The following is an 18022-nucleotide window of genomic DNA, read 5'->3' as shown; positions in this document are numbered from 1 at the left end:
GGCTCCCACAAGCCTGGTTTTAGGGAATTGTGTCACTTAATGCAAGAAAATGTGTCTGTGAACGCATCCTACAACGCACTGAGCTGGGGAGAGGCGGGGGCTGGCAGGAGTAACCCCTCGGCTGCCTCCCTCTGCCCTGGGCAGTTTGTGGACAGAGACACCACAGAATCCCTGAGGTTGGAAAAGACCTTTAAGGTCATCGACTCCAACCATAAACCTAAGGCCAGCGCGGGCTCCTGGCACTCAGGTGGTTTCTTTTTTGGCTGCACATGAGTTTGCAGAGGTTTGTGCAGGCAGGGAACGGGCATAACCCGGGAGGCCTGCGGCGAGCGGGATCCCCGCTTGGTGCGACCGATCCCAAAACAAGCAGGGCTGGAGCTTTTCCAAGGGGCACGGCCCACGCTCCCGCCGCCGTGGGGGAAAGAATCCCAGAAGAGGAAGCTCTTTGGAGTCGGGGAGGGGATTTCTCTCCGCACAACACAAATGCTGAAAAAACCTTTTGATCTCGAGGCTGAGCTAGCAAAGGGTTACAAATCCCCGTCCCGCACCGTGAGCCCTGGATTGTGCTTCCCTGCGTGGGGGGGTGATCCGGCCGTGGCGGGGAGAAGGGGGGGAAAGACCTGCACCCCACGGCCCGTGGGGTTGAGGTGTTGCCCGTTGGGCTCCCCCGGGCTGTGCCCAAGCAGATGGCGCTCCAGCTTCGCGCGTCCCCCGACGCCCAGGGCTGTCGAGGCAGGCGGTTTCCTGGAACCGGATCCTCGGCCTCGACAGAGCCGCCTCTGCCCTCGCTGCCTGTAGCCATGGACCTGCGAGCGGAGCTCCTGAAGTCCATCTGGTACGCCTTCACCGCCCTGGACGTGGAGAAGAGCGGCAAGGTGTCCAAATCCCAGCTCAAAGTGAGTCTCCTGGGGTGGGGGGAAGGATTAGATGGGCCCCGGCCTGGGGCTGGTGTGGGTGGGCTGCGAGGGGCAGAGGATGCTTGGCACCCCCCCTGCGTTTCCACGGAGGAATTGTTAAATATTAAGATGAATAAGACTTTGCTGTGGCCTCCATGCTGGTTTTGGTGAAGTTCTCCGTCTCTGCCTTGTCTCCTTTTAAAAAAAAAGCAGGAGGGGAGTTAATGCTCAGATGTATTTTCCAGGTGAAAACGAGGAGAAATCTAATTTCCAGTTGTTTTCAGTTTCTTAGCTTTTTATGCCCAACTAACAGCCCAAACTCAGTTTATATTTTCTTGCTTGCCAGAGCACCCGCATTTCTGCTTCCTGTTCAGCCAGCGGGTCGGTAGGTAGAGACAGACCATTTTTAAACTAAAACTCCTCAGCGGTCTGGCCAGAAATAACACAGCACTTCAAAAAAAAAAAATCTCTGCTTTCCCCTCTCCCCCACTCCCTTAACAGCTTTGCAGAAATCTCCTGCGTTCAGCCTTTTGTCAAAACCATCATGGCTTTACAAACATTTTTGTCTGCCTCAGGGACAGGTTCTGGTCGAATCTGCCAGGTTGCACATTGGCTTTGACAATAATTATTGATTTATTTTTTTTTCTTTCCCCTTTGCAAATGGTGGGACTCCTTTTTGTTGCTGTGTAAGTGTCCCATTGTGGTTTTTAGGCTGGCGCCAGGGTTGGAATTGCTGGTTGGAGCAGGGGGCTGCGATGCAGAGGAAAGACCTGCGCTAGAAACATGCAAAACACCAAGAGGTGTTGCGTCAGGGCTTGGCAGCTGCGAGATGAGTTGTGAAACGCTGCAAAGAAACCTCTTTTCCTCTATTCCTCTACTTTATAGGGCTTCCCCCAGGACAGACTGCAGGGAAGGTGCTGGGCTTGGCAATGGGGGCATGTTTTGTCCAGAAATTGAGAGTTTTGTTTGTAGGGGTCCAGAGGAGAAGCAGCAGGAGCCAGGTTTCTCCTGCTCAGCTGCTGCCTCTGCAGCCGAGAGCCTTCGGCTGCTCCTCAGAAACTATGTGTGCCCTGTGAGCCACGCTCACCTACTTAAAACTGTAGAAATATCTGAAGGAATTAAGGAAAATCCCAAAGCAGGCCAGAGCCTAATTCCCCTCGCTAATCCTCAGGAAGGTGCTGTGCTCCCCTCAAGCATCCTCTGCACCCGGGGTCTGGGTCCTGAGCCCAGCCCAGGCGCGCTGCCAGCCCCAAAAGTGCTGGTGTGAACACGTGCAGCACTTCTCTTGCGAGATCTTTACTACCGGTGACGATGCTGAAGCCACAGAGACCCTAATTTTAACGGCAATTTCCTAGAGAGATTGTGCGGGGCGGGGGCAGGGAGCTGCAAACCCTCGTGCAGGGGCTACGAGGACGCTGGGGACGGCGTCTCCGTGGTGGCTTTGCCCAAGGTGACATTTCAGAGGGGAAGGGAGATTCACCCCTCGCTGTTTTTCCACCCGCCTTCAGCGACGGGACGGTGGCGGGTCGGGCTGCGTGGTTGAAGATCAACTCTGGATAATTTTCCACCCGCCTCGAGGCTGAGGAGAGCTCGTTTCCACCCCTCGTTGCTGCCAAACGCTGGCTCAGGTTTGCCCCAGCCTACACAAGCCAGCAGCGGCGTTTCTGTATGTTCAGCGCAGAAGAAATCCAGGGTCTCGCAGGTCTGAGCAATAACATGTTAAAGCCGGGTGGCCGTGCCCTCTCCAAACTCCTCCCGGGTCGCGCGAGCCAGGCTGTGCTCTGCTCCCTCACCCAGGCGTGCTGCTGCAAGAAGGGTCTTGAACAAGGGTGGGAGAAGTGCCGCCGTCCGCAGCATTTGCACCTACAAATGCAAAAATGAGCACCTACAAAACTTGCCCCAGGAGCCGGGGTGGGATTTTGCCGGTAGACGAGCAGCGTGCCGGGGGAGCTGGGTGCTTAACTCCTCCAATCTCTCTCCAGCCAGTTGCATAAGTAAATTTAGCAGCGTTTCAAAGCGCGATGGCGAAGCTGTGGGAAGCCGTTGGGTTCGGCAGTTGAGTTCTTTGCATGGACACTCCTATGCAAGCAAGCGTGGTGCATATGTATATGTGAGTGTAGGTGTGTATCTGCACAGGAAAGAAAGAGTCTTTGGTTGAGTGCTACACATCAAGAGATGTCGGGTAGTTTTGTTCCCAGCCTGGGCACGCACCAGCCCTGCTCTTGAATGAGCTTTTATCCTCTCTGTGCTGTCGCATCCTCCCTGGCCGAGCTGGGGGAGCTACTCCTCATCTCCACGGAGGCTGGATGGGATGTGGGATGTGGCTCCCACAGGCAGGGCAGAGCTGAGCCCTTTGGGGTGGCCGTGGCCAGCTGGAGCAGTGGCTGGGAGCCACCGAGCACCGTCCTGGTGCTTTTCAGCATCTGCTTCGCTCCCGTCCCTGTTGGGAGGGAGAGGGGCGGTTTGTAGCGCAGAGCTGGGTCTCCTGAGGCTGCCCACTACAGCAAAATCGCTGGGGAGCGGGGAGGAAGAGGTGGGGGGGACAGGCATGTGGTTTAAATGTGTGTTGGGGGCACAGGGATCCCCTACTGGCTGCGTGGGGTTGCAGACTTGGGGTGCAAATGGCAGGGAGGTGGCTCTTGCTCATTTTTGGAGAAAGAGCCCATAACCCGTGTGGGTCTCTGGGTATAAGCGGTGCCTGGCTGGGCTGGGTCAGCACAGCACAGCTGGTTTATGGACCCCCCCGGGGGCAGGGGGAAGGCACCTGACTTGAACTGAAAGTGCCTGTGCTTGTTGCGTGCACAAAAGGCACAGGCCAGCGGGTCCCAGTTTGACCAGTAAGAGGTCTGAGAGCAGCTCATCCATTCAAGCAGGGGGAAAATCCATCCCCGAGGTTGGGCGTTGGTGGTCCCGGGGCTGGGCTTGAGCCGAGGGGTCCTGGCTGATGGGGCAGCGTCCCCCCTCGTGTCCTCCTCGCTGCAGAAAATGGGCAGCTCAAGGGACCCTCAGTCCTGGCAAAGGCTCTGGGCGCTGGGGGTCCCCTGGGACAGGGCTCCCTGCACCCCCAGCGCCGGGGAAGCTTTGATTTCCTCAGCAGGGCCTGTGTGCTTGAAAATGGGGAAACTGAGGCAGCAGCCACGTTCCCTGCGGGGTGCAGGAGCCCCAATTTCCCTCCCCACTCCCACCCGCTGAGCCATTTGTGTTTAACACAGGGAGCCAGGCTTCAGTCCAAAAGGTCACCCCCAGCCCTGGCATCACCCCCGGCTTCTCCCACGGGGGAGGAGAAGAGGGGCTGCCATTCTCCAGCCGCATTAAATATTCCACCCCCAGCTCTGGCTGGCGTTGCAACAGCTGCAGGGGGTGGCAGTAGGGGGTGAGGGGGGACGGGAGACCCGGGGAGAGGGTGGAGAACAGCATCAGGGCTGGTGCTCAAAGAGATTTGGGGTGCTCGGGGCGTGTTGGGCAGACCTCTGCCGCGCCCCCAGCCATCCCCTGCACGCTGCTGGAGAAAGATTGTGTCACCAAACCACTCTCAGAGCATCCCTTCCCTTCTCCCCCTAGTTATTTTCCCCTCCTATCTCTCTTTTCAGAGCCCGGGTGGTGGTTTCCCACCTCTCCTCTCTCCATGGGGTTTGGGCAGCCCCGGCCCCACACACTCCACGTCAGCCTGGCAGGGGATTTCCTCCCCTCCCTGTCCCACTTTCATTTTGTAGGTGACCGCTCCGGCGAGCAGAGGGACTGTGGTTCACAGTGTGCCAGGGCAAATGGGGGGGTTCAGGGTGCCAGCCATGGCCGGGGGCACATGCGAGGCCCCCCAGGGTTTTTTGGGGTGCTGTGAGAGGAGGTGCGAGGGACGGGGGCGAGACCCCATATTGGAAATGGGGAATGGGATGCGATTCCCAAACTTTCAATCCATCCTGACAGATTTGTTAGTCATCCCAGAGGATGCCCAGGGTGTTTCCAGCCCTCCCCACCCCTGTGCGGACCCCAGGGCTGCACTGAACCCCAAAAGGTGCAGCCGTAGCAGCAGCGCTCAGGGCTACAGCCTGCTCTGTGTGTGAGTTTGAGTGCAGGGTGGAGTCCTGCTGATAACATCGGTCCGGAGGGTGAAAAAGAGAAAGAAAATCTGGTTGAACAAGAACCGTCTCCAGCTGCAGCAGCCGGCATGGCCTCCGGCGGCTCCTCTCTGGCTGGGAGGAAATTTCCAGCCCTGCTCAGAGAGGAGCAGGGATGCTGCATACCATCTCCTCCAGCCCTTCTCTTGAAACCTCGGCAAGCTGCATCTGCAAACCCTAGAAGCTGGCTCTGCAAACCCTGGTGCAATGGGACAGCATCAGTTTGGGACGCTCGTTTAACCATCTCCTGCTTGCTGGGATGTAAAGACAAGGAGACAACCACGTGGCTGGCATCAGGAGCTGGAGATGCTGGTGGTGCTCATGGGCAGCCTTGCTCTGGGCGCTGGCTGCTGGCCCGGCAGCGGTGTGGGCTTTCCAGCACGTGGGAAATTTGGGAGCTTCAAAACATGCTTTGTTTTGGGGGATTTGAACAAAAATGGGCTGCTTGGTGACGCTCACAGACGTCGGGAGATGGTATGTCTCCAGATCTCCATTGTCTGCTTCCATCCCAGACAAAATCTTTTCTTAGTTTCTTACAGATCTTTTCATATATTCATCTTTGCGTCTTTCTGTGCCCCACTGGCAGAAAGCAACAGCTGCCAGGCTGGGCGCTGTCGTTAGTTATGTTTTCAAGAAATCGCTAAGGGCAGCTGCCAAACAGCATGGCTTGGGGTGGCTTATCATCTTTTCTAGATCAAAGCATGTCCTGTTTGCTCTGTAATGTTTGAAATGGCCCTTTTTTAAAAAAAAAAAAAAAAAGTTCCCTATGTGCCAAGAAGGAAAAGAAACAAATGTGGAAAAATCCTCAATTTTTGCCTGTTTCTAAATGATTCTCTAAGTTTAAGGAATAACCCAAACTGTGCCTTGATGCTGTGGCTGCAGGGAGGTGATGCTGGGCAGGGCACGGTCCCCGGGTGGGTGGGTGGCACCGTGGGGGTGTGCTGGGGCAGGATTGGAGGTTGTTCACCTTCTCCCCGTCCCTCGTGCTCGGGCAGGTGCTGTCTCACAACCTGTACACGGTGCTGTGCATCCCCCACGATCCCGTGGCGCTGGAAGAGCATTTCCGCGATGACGACGACGGGCCGGTGTCCAGCCAGGGTTACATGCCGTACCTCAACAAGTACATCCTGGATAAGGTGAGCCCCTCGGCCATCACCCCCCACCTCCTGCGTGGAAAAAGGATACAGAGAGTTGGGGAGCACTCAGGTGAATGCCAAAATGAGTGAGAAATGTTTAATATTGTCTCCTTGGCAAGGATGAAGTTGGCCCTTTCCGTCAAGGCTCTGGATGGAGCTGCATCTCTGCCCACATTTCCTAAAGGGCTCAGAGAGAGAAATCAGCCCCTTTTTCCTCTCCCCCACTGTTCAAATTGGAGGTGTGACCTCACTTGGCAAAGAGGAGAGGGAGGAGGACGAGGTGGCGGGGCAGGAGCAGAGGCTGGGGTGGGCAGGGGCTTTCTCCCTTTTTTCCGCGTGGCTCAAAGGCACCTTTGTTTGGCGCAGTGAGACTTTGTGGCTGGGTGCTCGCTTCAGAGAGGAAAAATGACTGACAACTTTCTTCCATTGTGTGCTCGAAAAAAGGGGGGGGCCCGGAGCCGTAACCCTTCCCTCCCCTGCCGCTTCCCCAGGGCCAAGCCGTGCCTCTCCCCGGTGTGCAGTGCTCCACACCAGTCTCCGTGCCGGTCTTTGCCTTGCCCTGAGGTGGTCGGACGCTGCCCAGCCTGGTCCAGGGATGCTGATCTCAGCTGCGGGGATCTGGTCTGCAGCGAGCGAGGGCAGAGCCTTCCCCAGCTCCCTCTGCCTGGGGCAGGCAGCTGCCCAAGCTCAGCCCAGCCCAATCTCCCTGTCACAAAGTGGCCAAAATCCTTCCAGTTTCCCATGTGGTTCTTTGGGAGATGTCTCTTAAATCCCCTTCTTCTGTTTTCGCCATGGCTAATAAAATCCCAGAGGCAGCCTGAGAAGGGGAAGTGGGTTTTCCTAGTAAGAGAGGCTTTCAGCTTTCTGCCACCCAAAGGTTTTTCTCGAGCTCTGTCGCTGCAGGCTGCAGTTTGCCCTCGTGCTGGCATCACATGGCTCACGGAGCTGGGATGGAGCAGCCAGATGCGGCCAGGCTCCTTTGGTCCCTATCCCAGTTCACCGACGCCACAGCAAAACTGCTGCGTGAAGCGGCTCACGATGCCGGGCAAGCGGTTGCAGAAGCTCATGGACAGGCAGCGGGGCTGAGGTTGATGGAGGTATCGTTCCTACCTCCACTGCTGCCTGCCCGAGGGCCACCGCTTCCCTTCGCTGAGCCCCAGTTCCTCTTTATGGTCAAATGGGATAACAAGAATAACCCAAAGCCATGGAGGCACCGGGGGAGGTGGGCTTGGAGAGCACCACACAATGCTGCATGGGCTTCACCACCGCGTTCCTGCTGGGGCTCCAACGCCCGGCAGGACATGGCTGAGCCACCATGGCCTTGTCGTGGTGCCCGGGTGCTGCAGCGGTCCCGTAGCATCTTCTCCACGGGTCGGGACACCTTGGTGACCTGCGTAAGGGACCTGTGCTGGGAACACGTGCTCTGGCATCATGGGTCAGTGCCCACTTACACTCTAGTTGTGGGTCGCACGTATCAATCACCCCCTGCTTCTCATCGGCAGGGACAGGAGATTTCAGGTGCGAGGGTTTCTTCCCTCCAGCGCTTCCCCCCCAGAGCCCCCGTCCGTAGCCCTGCAGCACCATGCTCACCCCCCGACTCCTGCCCGCAGGTGGAGGAAGGTGCTTTTGTCAAAGAAAACTTTGATGAGCTCTGCTGGACCCTGACAGCAAAGAAGAATTACAAGCCTGACCGGAATGGGAATAGCGTTGTATCCCACCAAGATGCCTTCAAGCTCTGGTGTCTCTTCAACTTTCTCTCCGAAGACAAATACCCTCTCGTCATGGTGCCAGACGAGGTAGGACCTGCCTCTCCCCCGCCGCCCATCCCTGTCCTCCCAGGGCTCTGCGCGCTGGCAGAGGTCCCTTTGAGGATGACACATCCCGTTATCGCTTCCTCGCATGTCCCACCACATCCGGCAAGATGGGGTGCTCCAGGGTGTGAGAGATCAGGGGTGGGAGGAGGAGGGGGCTGTCTGCCCTGGGCACCCCCCGCTATGCCCACGGCCACCCCCACTGCCCAGGGAGAGGGGGGTGACCTGGGAGCTGCTGGGACAACACCTCCGAAATGCTGAAGCCTCTCCAGTAGAGATGTCTTGGAGGATGAGGTGGGGGCTCACAGTGGTCTTCTGTGGTCCAAGCCTACGCCAACGAGCTCTTTTGCCTGGTGTGAAATGAACGTGCCAGTTCTCAGAGCCCCAGCCAAGGAGCATCCGCAGCTCAGCTCCTCCTGGGGCTGGTCCCTGGCCTAAAGCCCTTCCATCTCACCCAAGGGTTGAGTTGAGCACGGTGGTGGAGGTCTCCTCCTGATTTTCACAGGGGAGAAAGAGAAGATGACAAGAAACCCTTAAAGTCTGGTGCAATGGGAGGTTGTTCCCCATGAAATCGCTGCCACGCTGGACGGGGCCGTGTTCCTCAGGCTGCTCTCAGCCTGTGCCACCACGAAGGCGATGGCAGAGCAGATCCAGTCGTCCCTCACCGTGCCTGCTGCCACCAGACGCTCACCCCCTACCCAGGATCCAGAGAATTAAGAGTGAGGTTGTCCCAGCTGCCCTGCAAAGCTGCTGGCAGTAATCTCCAAATCTCCAAATTCCACCCAGCATTTGGAGGGGGAGGTTCTCCCTTTTCTGAGGGTCAGATCAAACCCCCATGGTTTGGGGGCAGATCTGGGGAGGAGGAACAAGCTCAGAAGCCAAGGGCGGCCTCACCAGGAGGAGCTCAGCTAGGCAAGCAGCTGCCTTCTGCTTCTACACCATCAACCTCCTTAGATCAGCAGAAAAGCCAAAAAAAAAAAAAAAAAGTCAAAAAAAGATGAGAAACGCAGTGCTGCGCAGACGTAGGAGGGTGACCGCACTTCCTGCGCCCCGGGAGAGGTGTTTCCTGTTCCCCAGACCATGACAAACTGAATCATCTTTCTGCTCATGGGGCTGAGCTTGGGAGAAAAAAAAAAAAAAGAAAAAAGAAACTGCATTAATTTTTTTCCCTTCTCCTAGTTACCTGATGTAAAAAAATTCATCTGGGTGCGGGGACTCTGCCGTGTTTCACCTTTCCGCGTGGCTCTCTGCAGTCACCCACCCTCCTCGCTCCCTAGATCGTGGGTAGAGAGCTGGCAGCAAAACTTGAGCTGAAATAAGTCTTCCCAACATCATGTCAACTTTTTTAGCTCTTTTTTAAAGCAATTTATTTACAGTTTCAAAGTGATGTTCATCTCCATAGGGACCTCTTCCCCTGCTCCCCCCAAGGGTTTTTACAACGTCAGCTGGAAACTGGAGGGTTCTGAGGTCAGGGCCGTGGTCTGAGCCACCTGCCTTGCCGGCTGGGTGTGGGGGACAGCAGCGTTGGTCTGGGCTCCCTCAGGCACTTGATTTGTGCAGAGTTTTCTCACTCTGCAGACAAACAAGCCAAAAACATCTCAGCTTTGTGGTTAAAAGCCCGGCAGGAGGTTAAAACCTCCCAGTAGCAGCCAGGCTCTAACCCAACGTCAAGCTCCCGAGCCTGCCTGCTGCCTGGAACACCTTGGCCATGACCATCCACCATCAGAAGGGGTGATACCTCTGGGATACGGGTCCTGCATCTCCAGGCTGGAAAGAAATGTGGTCTTGGGCTCTTCAAAATAGGTTGGTGGGGTGAGGTCAGCTCTCACTTCTCCCCGTCGCTGAGTTCCCCGTCCCCACAGGTGGAGTATCTGCTGAAGAAGATCTGCACAGCCATGAACGTGGAGCTGAACTCCTGCGAGCTGGATGACTACCTGGCCCAGGAGCAGCAGGGGCAGGGGGGGCTGACGGTCTGGCAGTTCCTGGACATGGTGAACTCGGGGCGGTTCCTGCGAGGCATCGAGCAGGAGGCCGTCAGCATGGCCGTGGAGGAGGTGTACCAGGAGGTCATCGAGGATGTGCTCAAACAGGCAAGGAGCCCCCAATGTCCTGCAGCACAAACCCCGTCCTGCCCCCCCACCCGGTTTTTGATCCCAGTGTCTCGGGCGCAGGGCTACCTCTGGAAGAAGGGCCAGCTGAGGAGGAACTGGTCGGAGCGGTGGTTCACACTGAAGCCCAGTGTCCTGTCCTACTACATGAGTGAGGAACGGAAGGAGAAGAAGGGGAGCATCACATTGGACAAGCACTGCTGCGTGGAGGTACGGCCCGGGCCAGGCTCAGCGTGGGGACAGGAGACCCAGGAGATCCCCTTCAGACCCCAGGAAGGGGAACCCAGAAATACACAATTTCACATCCATGAGCATAGGAGAGCCGGTCCTACGGCTGAAGAAAGCGGGGATAAGGTGGGGTACGGGGGGGTAACACCATCCTGTGTCCTCTCCCTGCAGGTGCTGCCTGACCGGGATGGGAAGAGGTGCATGTTCTGCGTGAAGACCTCGTCCCGCACCTACGAGATGAGTGCCTCCGACACCCGGCAGCGCCAGGAGTGGACACTAGGTCTGTGCCCACCCTGTGCCCCCTCCCCACCTTCCCCGTGCCCCCCACCATGTCACAGAATCACAGAATTGTCTAGGTTGGAAAAGACCTTGAAGATCACCTAGTCCAACCCTTAACCTAACATTGACAGTTCTCAACTCCACCAGATCCCTCAGCGCTATGTCCCCACTGACTGTCCCCTTCCCTCCCCAGCCATCCAGACAGCCATCCGGCTGCAGGCTGAGGGCAAGAACTCCCTGCACAAAGACCTGAAGCAGAAGCGACGGGAGCAGCGGGAGCAACGGGAGCAGCGCAAGGCGGCCAAAGAGGAGGAGACGCAGCGGCTCAAGCAGCTCCAGGAGGAGAAGGAGAGGAAGCTGCAGGAGCTGGAGCTGCTCAAGGAGGCCCAGCGGCAGGCAGAGATACTCCTGCAAGAAGAGGAGCAGCGGCGGAGGCAGCAGCATGAGGAGATGCAGAGGACCCTGGAGATCCAGCTGCAGGAGGCTGAGCAGGTGGGTGCATCCTCCTGGCGTGCCCTGTCACAGGGCTGTGTCACTCGTGGGGTGGGTGCTTCCTTCCCCTTCCCTTGCCCGTGGCAGCCCAGGGGGTTTGGAGGAGTTTTTAGGAGCACGTCCTGCTCTTGGAACAATGCTGCTGCCACCCAGCACCTCGGGGGTCCCTGGGGCCGTATGTGACCTGGGGATGAGGGACAGAAGGGTCAGCAAGGCTGCGTGTGAGGTACCCAAGGAGCAGGAGTTGAGGACAACCTGCCCCGGGGTGGAGAGGCAAGTGCCGGGATGGCCAGGGAGCCCATTTCTGACCTTGCAGCCAGCGTTGGCTCCAGACGACGCGGTGGGTCTCCTGAGCAGGGAAACAGCCTTGCTTCGGCCCGGGCTCTCGCTGGCGTGGCAGATGTCCGGCCCCAGGGATGCGGGTCAAGAGGGTCTTGGGGATGGCAGCGGTGGCTCTGGCAGCCGCCTGCGCTGAGGGCTCCTCTCCCTGCCGCAGGCTCGTGCCTCCATGCAGGCAGAGATGGTTCTGAAGGAGGCAGAGGCAGAGCGTCAGCGCAAGCGCATCCTGGAGCTGGAGGACATGCAGGAGCGTCTGCAGGAGGCCCTGCAGCAGGAGGTGAAAGCGCGACAGGACGAGGAGTCTGTGAGATACGCGCAGGCCAGGTAAGGACCAGGGCATCCCTGCTACTCCTCGACCTGCTCCACTCCCAGGGCAGCGGCTGGGTGTGGGGACGCGCTCCCCGGGGCGATGTGACGCTCCCTGGGGTACTGGGGTGTGCTGGTGACTTCCCAGTATGCCGGCAGGGATGGGGGAAGCTGGTGGATGAAGTGGCAGAGGGACGTCCTCACCTCTGGCTCTTTGCTGACAGGCTACTGGCTGAGGAAGAGGAGAAGCTGAAGCAGTTGATGAAGCTGAAGGAGGAGCAAGAGGAATATATCATCAAAACTCAGCTGGAGAAGCAAGTCCTCAAGCAGGAGATGGAGAACAAAAACAAGTGTCTGGAAGATGCACAGAAGCAGCTGGAAGAAGTGAGAGTGAACAGGCAGCGGGTGGACCAAGACGTCATGGTGAGCATCCCACCGGTGCCACATCCCTTCACCCTGCAAGCCCTGGGGAACTTCCCAGCCCTCCCTGAGTCACCACCACACTGGGGAGGACCCAGCAGCTTTGGGGACCAAGCTGGCATTGCCTCGGGGGTTTTCTGAGCTGTGCCAGGCACAGGCATGGGGTGATACAGTGTCCTGCCCTGGGGGTGTCCCCAGCAATGTTGATAGTGGGAGTTTGTGGAGGGGGGAGAATCAGAGGAGGAGAAGACCTAGAGGAGGGTGAGCTTGTATCAGCACTAGTGTGGCCAGCAGGGACAGGGAAGGGATCTTACCCCACTGGTGAGGCCGCCCCTCGATGAGTGGGTTCAGTTTTGGGCCCCTCACTCCAAAAAGGCCATTGAATGACTCGAGCGTGTCCAGAGAAGGGCAACGGAGCTGGTGCAGGGTCTGGAGCACAGGTCTGATGGGGAGCGGCTGAGGGAACTGGGGGGGTTTAGTCTGGAGAAGAGGAGGCTGAGGGGAGACCTCATGGCCCTCTGCAACTCCCTGAAAGGAGGGTGCAGAGAGGGGGGAGGAGTCTCTTGAGCCAAGGACCCAGCACCAGGCCAAGAGGGAATGGCCTCAAGCTGCGCCAGGGCAGGGTCAGACTGGCTCTTAGGAAGGATTTCTTTGCAGAAGGGGTTGTTGGGCGTTGGAATGGGCTGCCCAGGGCAGGGGGGGAGTCCCCATCCCTGGAGGGGTTGAAGAGTCGGGTTGACCCAGCGCTGAGTGATCTGGTGGAGTTGGGAACGGTCAGGGTGAGGTTCATGGTTGGACTGGAGGAACTTCAAGGGCTTTTCCAACCCGGATGATTCTGGGATTCTGTGTGATTCTGAGCTGGGTCTCCATCCCAGAGGGAGCCTCCCATTCAGGCTTACTCAGGGAAGGGAAGCTCCTGCTCATGGTCCTGGGTCGGGGGCTGTCAGGCAGCCAGCTCACCCCTCTCATCCCCTCCCACAGGCAGCCCAGCGGAAGCTGCGACAGGCCAGCACCAACGTCAAGCACTGGAACGTCCAGATGAACCGCCTGATGCACCCCATCGAGCCAGGAGGTAGGAGACCGGTCATCACACCCTTCCTGCCCCTCCTGAGCACAGCCACGCTGGGGCACGAGCCCAGTCTCCCACCCATCTTCCCCTCTTTGGGGGCATCCAGGGGCTGGAAGGACCCCCATCTTTCAGAGAAAACACCTCCAGCAAGGAGAGACCCCACAACCTTTTCCTTAGCTGAAAGGTCAATTTGAACCCCACGTAAACAACGCTCTTTTTCTGTCTGTCCCCAGACAAGCGTACGAATGTGAGCGGAGGTTTTGCTGGCTACCAACCCCTCCTCTCCGGGAGAGATTCCTCCCTCAGACTCAAGCAGAGAGTGGAGGATAAAGGCAACGACCCCATGAGGGACAACAGCAAGGACAACGTGAGCAATGGTGGGAACAGCGGCGTGCCGCCGTCTCCGGATGCGGACACCATGACCACAGAGCCCACCAACTAGCCCAGCAGGATGGCAGAGCCCAGCGGGGAACTGCAGGGCCCAGCACGTCCCTCCGAGTGGACAGTCAATCCGGGAGACAAGCGGGGACCAGCACAGAGCCTATAGGTGACCACATATAAGGCAGAGATGCTCCCATTTTCTTCAGGGAAGGGCTGCAGCCACCATGTGCCAGGAGGCTCAGACAACCCAACGTTGGGGAGATGGCAGCGGGGCCATTTCCTCTGGGCTGCCCAGCTGCAGGACCTGAACTCAACTCCCCAGACTCTGGTTTTTCACCCTGCCTGAAAAAAAAAAAGCCACCAGTGGGTCTGGACTGCCTGTCCCAAGGCTGCAGTTTTCCCCTTGGTTTCTACCAGCAACCCTTCTGCTGCGCCCCTGGCTGCGTGGCTCTGCAACGGTGGCTGCCAGGGAAGCCTGGGCAGACTGAGCGGTGCCTTCTTGCCGCCCCCACAGAAAGGCTGGGGTGTCCTTAACTAACACGTGCGTTCCCTGAAGGTGGTTGGTAGTCACTGGAGTCACGTAGATGTTAGCAGAAACCAACAAGCAATAAAGCTTTTGGAGCCGCTGGCCCACAGGCCTCCTCCAGACGTCTGTGACCCTGCAGGCACTAGACCTCCCTCCTCAGCAGTGCGGGGTTTTAATTCCCACTGTAGACAAGAGCCTGTTAAAAGAAATCAGACACCACCTGCAGAAAGAGGCTCCACCAGTGGATTTTGGGTTGGTCTAGAGGGCCAAGAGGGACACGGATGCTGGGGAACTGGCCAGAGATGATGAACTCCCCTCTGAGTGGCAGGGCTGCCACAGAGGTCATGTCTGGGAGGGCCAACACCTCTATATGGTTAATTAAATGCTTGTATAGGAAGGTGACAATGCTCTGGGCTTCATTTAGGTCTTTGCCCTTGGACTGCAGGACTCCCTGTTTCAGGAATCCTGGCTCAGGATCTGGCCCAAGGCCTGCAGAAGACAAGAGCAAAGAGTCCCAGGGGCTATCCGAACCGGGAGCCGGTGGATGGGGCAGCTCTCTGCAGTAACACCGGCCTGGCCTGTCTCCTCCAGCTAATTTTCTCCCTGAAAAACTGAGAACAAAATCCAAGTCTGCTGGCAAACTTCCCTGCACAAACCCCCCCCACAACCCACACCAACATCGGGGTTAGTTTGTCCAAGCACCTGTCCCCTTGACCTGTGACTCTGGGGTCTTTATTGTAGGGGGCACAGAGCCCCTGATCACATAAGGGTCCCCTCTGGAAACAGGCACTGGTAGCAAGTCAAACCCCTGTTCACAGTTGCTCACGCTGATTAACTGCAGTTCGTTAGGGAGATTACAATCTATTTCCTACTCATGCGGCTTTCAACGTTTGCTCACACAGCTCTTCCCCCCCCTCCCAATTTTTACAGTGTTTCTTTTTTACAATTATTTTTCATTGTGCCTGACTGCAAGAGAGGCCGTTTCCGCGGGTGCCAGTGGAGCAGTGTGGCTGCTCCGGGACAAAGTGGCTCTGTGTGCCCGTGAGGGTGACCGGGTGGCCCCGTGCCCTGGTCCCACGCAACCTCGCTGACGCACAGGGAGGGCATGGGTGGCTGCAGCCCTCATGGTGATGGCCATGGTGGTCCCGGCCCTGCAGGGGCTGCAGGTCAAGTTCATCACCTCTCCTCCTCCTCCCCACTGCACTGGGATGCAGCAGGGTGGTCCTGAGCAGCGGCGTGGCCCCTACAGCCCCATGCTCTCCCTGTGCAGATTTAGGGTCCCTGCCTGGCCCTGTGCCATCCCGGCCGGTCCACATGGATGCACAATCCCTCCACTCTGCACAGGTTTTTTGGTCAAGCGAGACCTTCACGACACATTGCACCAGAGGCTGGGGCTCTGTCTTGCATCAAGGCGCAGGGGGGCCACGGTACGAACGGCTGCAGCTTCCCAGGGTGACCCCGGCAAAGCTGCTCTGTGCAATCCGCAGGCAGAGCAGGAACAGGGAGGGTGCCAACCACCACTCTCTACTGGGAAGGAAATGGGCTGGGTGGAAATGCACTGATGGGAGACAGCATCCTCCTTTGTCAGCTTCGTTTAGCTCAATCTCATCCCTGATCAGGCGTCAGGACAGGTACGTGCCACGCCACACCCAGGCAGGGAGGAAAAGGGCCACCTCCGCCCGTCTCCGTGGCTCCGTGCCACAGCCCTGTCGCAGGGGCTCATCCCGTGCACCATCCCCAGGAGACGCGGGGCCGCATCCCTGCCCGTGACAGTGGCATCGCTTGTCACAAACTGCATTGTCCCTCCTTAAAGCAGCTCACCAGGGCGTTGCTTTTGCTCCCGAGAGCTGAGTTCCCATGCAGCAAAAAGCTATACATTAATCGCCACAGGCAAGGACAGGCGTGGAGGGAACAGCCGGAACCAGTGTCAGCACCTGCCTTTGATCTGCTGCCAAGTCTGGATGCGCCCGGTTCTGTCTCATCCTCCCGGCGCGGCCGACCGAGGGCTGGAGCTTACCTCAGTCAGCAGTTGATGTACATCGTTGGCGTGTGTGCCGGCGCCTCCGACTAACAATAAACTCCTGCAGCAGGATCACGAGGGGAACCTCATGGAGGCGCTGGGAAAGAGCAACTCTCTGCCGCTCCCATCCCACCCCTGCCCCGGCGGGGTCTGCACGCCTGTGGGGGTCTCCTGGGGGGTAACATCATGTGCGTGAGCATTTAAAGAGTTGGATACAAACGTCGCTGCACTCTACATGAATTTTTTCCAGCCCCAAACCCACAGCTCTGCCCAAACTCCGCTGTCCTGGGGTTCCATGTTTTCAGGAAGGACGAGCCAAATCCTAATTGTAGCTACATCTGCATTAACAAGGGGCATCATCTGAGCTCCATACTGCTCCTTGACTAACTGTAGTGGGAACGGGGCCTGTGCTTTTTAAACATAACATCATTTATCAGATTAGCCACCGCTGTGGTTTATCTAGGGTGTGAAGGTATAAAATTAGCTCCATCCTAGACCTCAAGTAACAGCATCAACAGCTTGCAACACCCCAGTGGGCAGCTAATCTAGCCCTGGGGGGTGGAAAGCAGTGAGGGGCTCAGATTGGGAAGGGGAGGAGAGCCCCACAGCTCTCACGGGCACCTCAAGCTGCATGTCACAATGGTCCCATAGCATCCAACTTAACAGCAGGCCTGGCAGAGCTGGTGTCAGCAGCTCTTTGGATCTCAGGTCCCACTTCTCTGCCTGAGACAAATCCCTATTCCCTCCCCGTTCCAGCACAGGGTGAGCTGGAGCATACCGGTTACTGCTGGGCCTCCTGCCCAGGGCTGCCTGGTGAGGGCTCAGCAGCATGTGCCCAGCCCCAGTGCTGCTCCTGCCACAGCAAGTGCCTCCCGATGAGCCTCCCTGCCCGTGCCACGGAGCTCAGCGCCACCTCCAAGACACATCCCCACTTACAGCACAAACCAGCCTCACGCTGGAGGGTTTCACCGAATCACAGAATCATCTTGGTTGGAAGGGACCTTGAAGATTATCTAGTCCAACCGTTCACCCAGCACTGACAGATCCCAACCACACCATATCCCTCAGTGCTATGTCAACCCGCCTCTTGAACACCTCCAGGGATGGGGACTCCCCCCCTGCCCTGGGCAGCCCATTCCAACGCCCAACAACCCGTTCTGTCCAGAAATGCTTCCTAATATCTAGTCTAAACCTTCCCTGGCGCAACTTGAGGCCATTACCTCTTGTCCTATCACTTATTACTTGGTTAAAGAGACTCATCCCCCCTCTCTGCACCCTCCTTTAAGGGAGTTGTAGAGGGCGATGAGGTCTCCCCTCAGCCTCCTCTTCTCCAGACTAAACAACCCCAGTTTACTGGGGAAGTTCCCAGCAAGGCTGCCGTTCCCTCTGCCCTTACATGTTCAGGCAGGGTACAAGATCCCCCCAGCCCGTGCTGCACGATCACGGTTCCCTCTCCCTCCACAGCAGCGAGGGCCCAGGGGGAAGGCTTGGGCCCAGCAGCGGCTCCGTGTCAGCTGTGGCGGGTCCCAGTCAGCCGCGGCGGGGCACCCACAGGAACTGGGACAGAGCGGCCGTGACGCCGAGGGGGAACAGGAGCTACTCCGACCTCCCTGTGCGCAAGAACCCGCCCCTGAGGGAGCCCCGGCCGAGCCCAATCCCCCCCGGCCGCCATTTTGCGCCTCCACCCCGCTCTCCCTACCCAGCATGCCCCGCGAGCAGCGCCTACATCTCCCATCATGCCCCGCGGGAAGGGGCGGTGCGTCCCGCGCCCGCCAGGGGGCGCCGCAGGGCGGGGCGGGCTTGGGCCGTTGCCGTGGTGATGCGGGACCGACGTCCCGGCGGCGCCGATTGGCTGCGCCGCGCCGGGCTCTGCGGTGGCGTCAGGGCGGGCGCCGT

General features: G+C 58.1%; 1 protein-coding gene and 2 long non-coding RNA genes across 5 annotated transcripts; 1 reads left to right on the top strand and 2 right to left on the bottom strand.

The window, feature by feature from the left end:
- The first annotated feature begins 742 nt into the window (after positions 1–742).
- DEF6 (DEF6 guanine nucleotide exchange factor) lies at positions 743–14511 on the top strand. Of its 3 annotated transcripts, XM_074894034.1 has the most exons (11): positions 746–896; positions 6007–6147; positions 7758–7943; positions 9821–10048; positions 10130–10276; positions 10466–10574; positions 10767–11065; positions 11562–11728; positions 11935–12133; positions 13112–13202; positions 13433–14511. In XM_074894034.1, the coding sequence occupies exons 1-11, from the start codon at positions 801–803 to the stop codon at positions 13639–13641; spliced, it is 1872 nt and encodes a 623-aa protein (XP_074750135.1). In that variant the 5' UTR covers positions 746–800; the 3' UTR covers positions 13642–14511. The 3 variants fall into 3 exon arrangements, with proteins under 3 accessions (XP_074750133.1, XP_074750135.1, XP_074750134.1); XM_074894032.1 differs by having other exon boundaries at positions 743–896; positions 9821–10276; XM_074894033.1 differs by lacking the exons at positions 746–896; positions 6007–6147 and adding an exon at positions 6487–7244 and having other exon boundaries at positions 9821–10276.
- Positions 9295–9853, bottom strand: LOC141954465 (uncharacterized). Its single transcript, XR_012632190.1, has 2 exons — positions 9697–9853; positions 9295–9530 (listed from the first exon to the last, which is right to left on the bottom strand). It is a non-coding gene; the product is annotated as an uncharacterized LOC141954465 (long non-coding RNA).
- On the bottom strand, positions 10977–12598 carry LOC141954464 (uncharacterized). The gene is made up of 3 exons (XR_012632189.1): positions 12445–12598; positions 11375–11591; positions 10977–11249 (listed from the first exon to the last, which is right to left on the bottom strand). It is a non-coding gene; the product is annotated as an uncharacterized LOC141954464 (long non-coding RNA).
- Positions 14512–18022: the final 3511 nt, after the last annotated feature.

The sequence above is a fragment of the Strix uralensis genome, chromosome 24 (genome assembly GCF_047716275.1).
Source record: "Strix uralensis isolate ZFMK-TIS-50842 chromosome 24, bStrUra1, whole genome shotgun sequence".
NCBI lineage: Eukaryota > Metazoa > Chordata > Aves > Strigiformes > Strigidae > Strix > Strix uralensis.
This window is presented reverse-complemented; position numbering and strand designations above follow the sequence as displayed.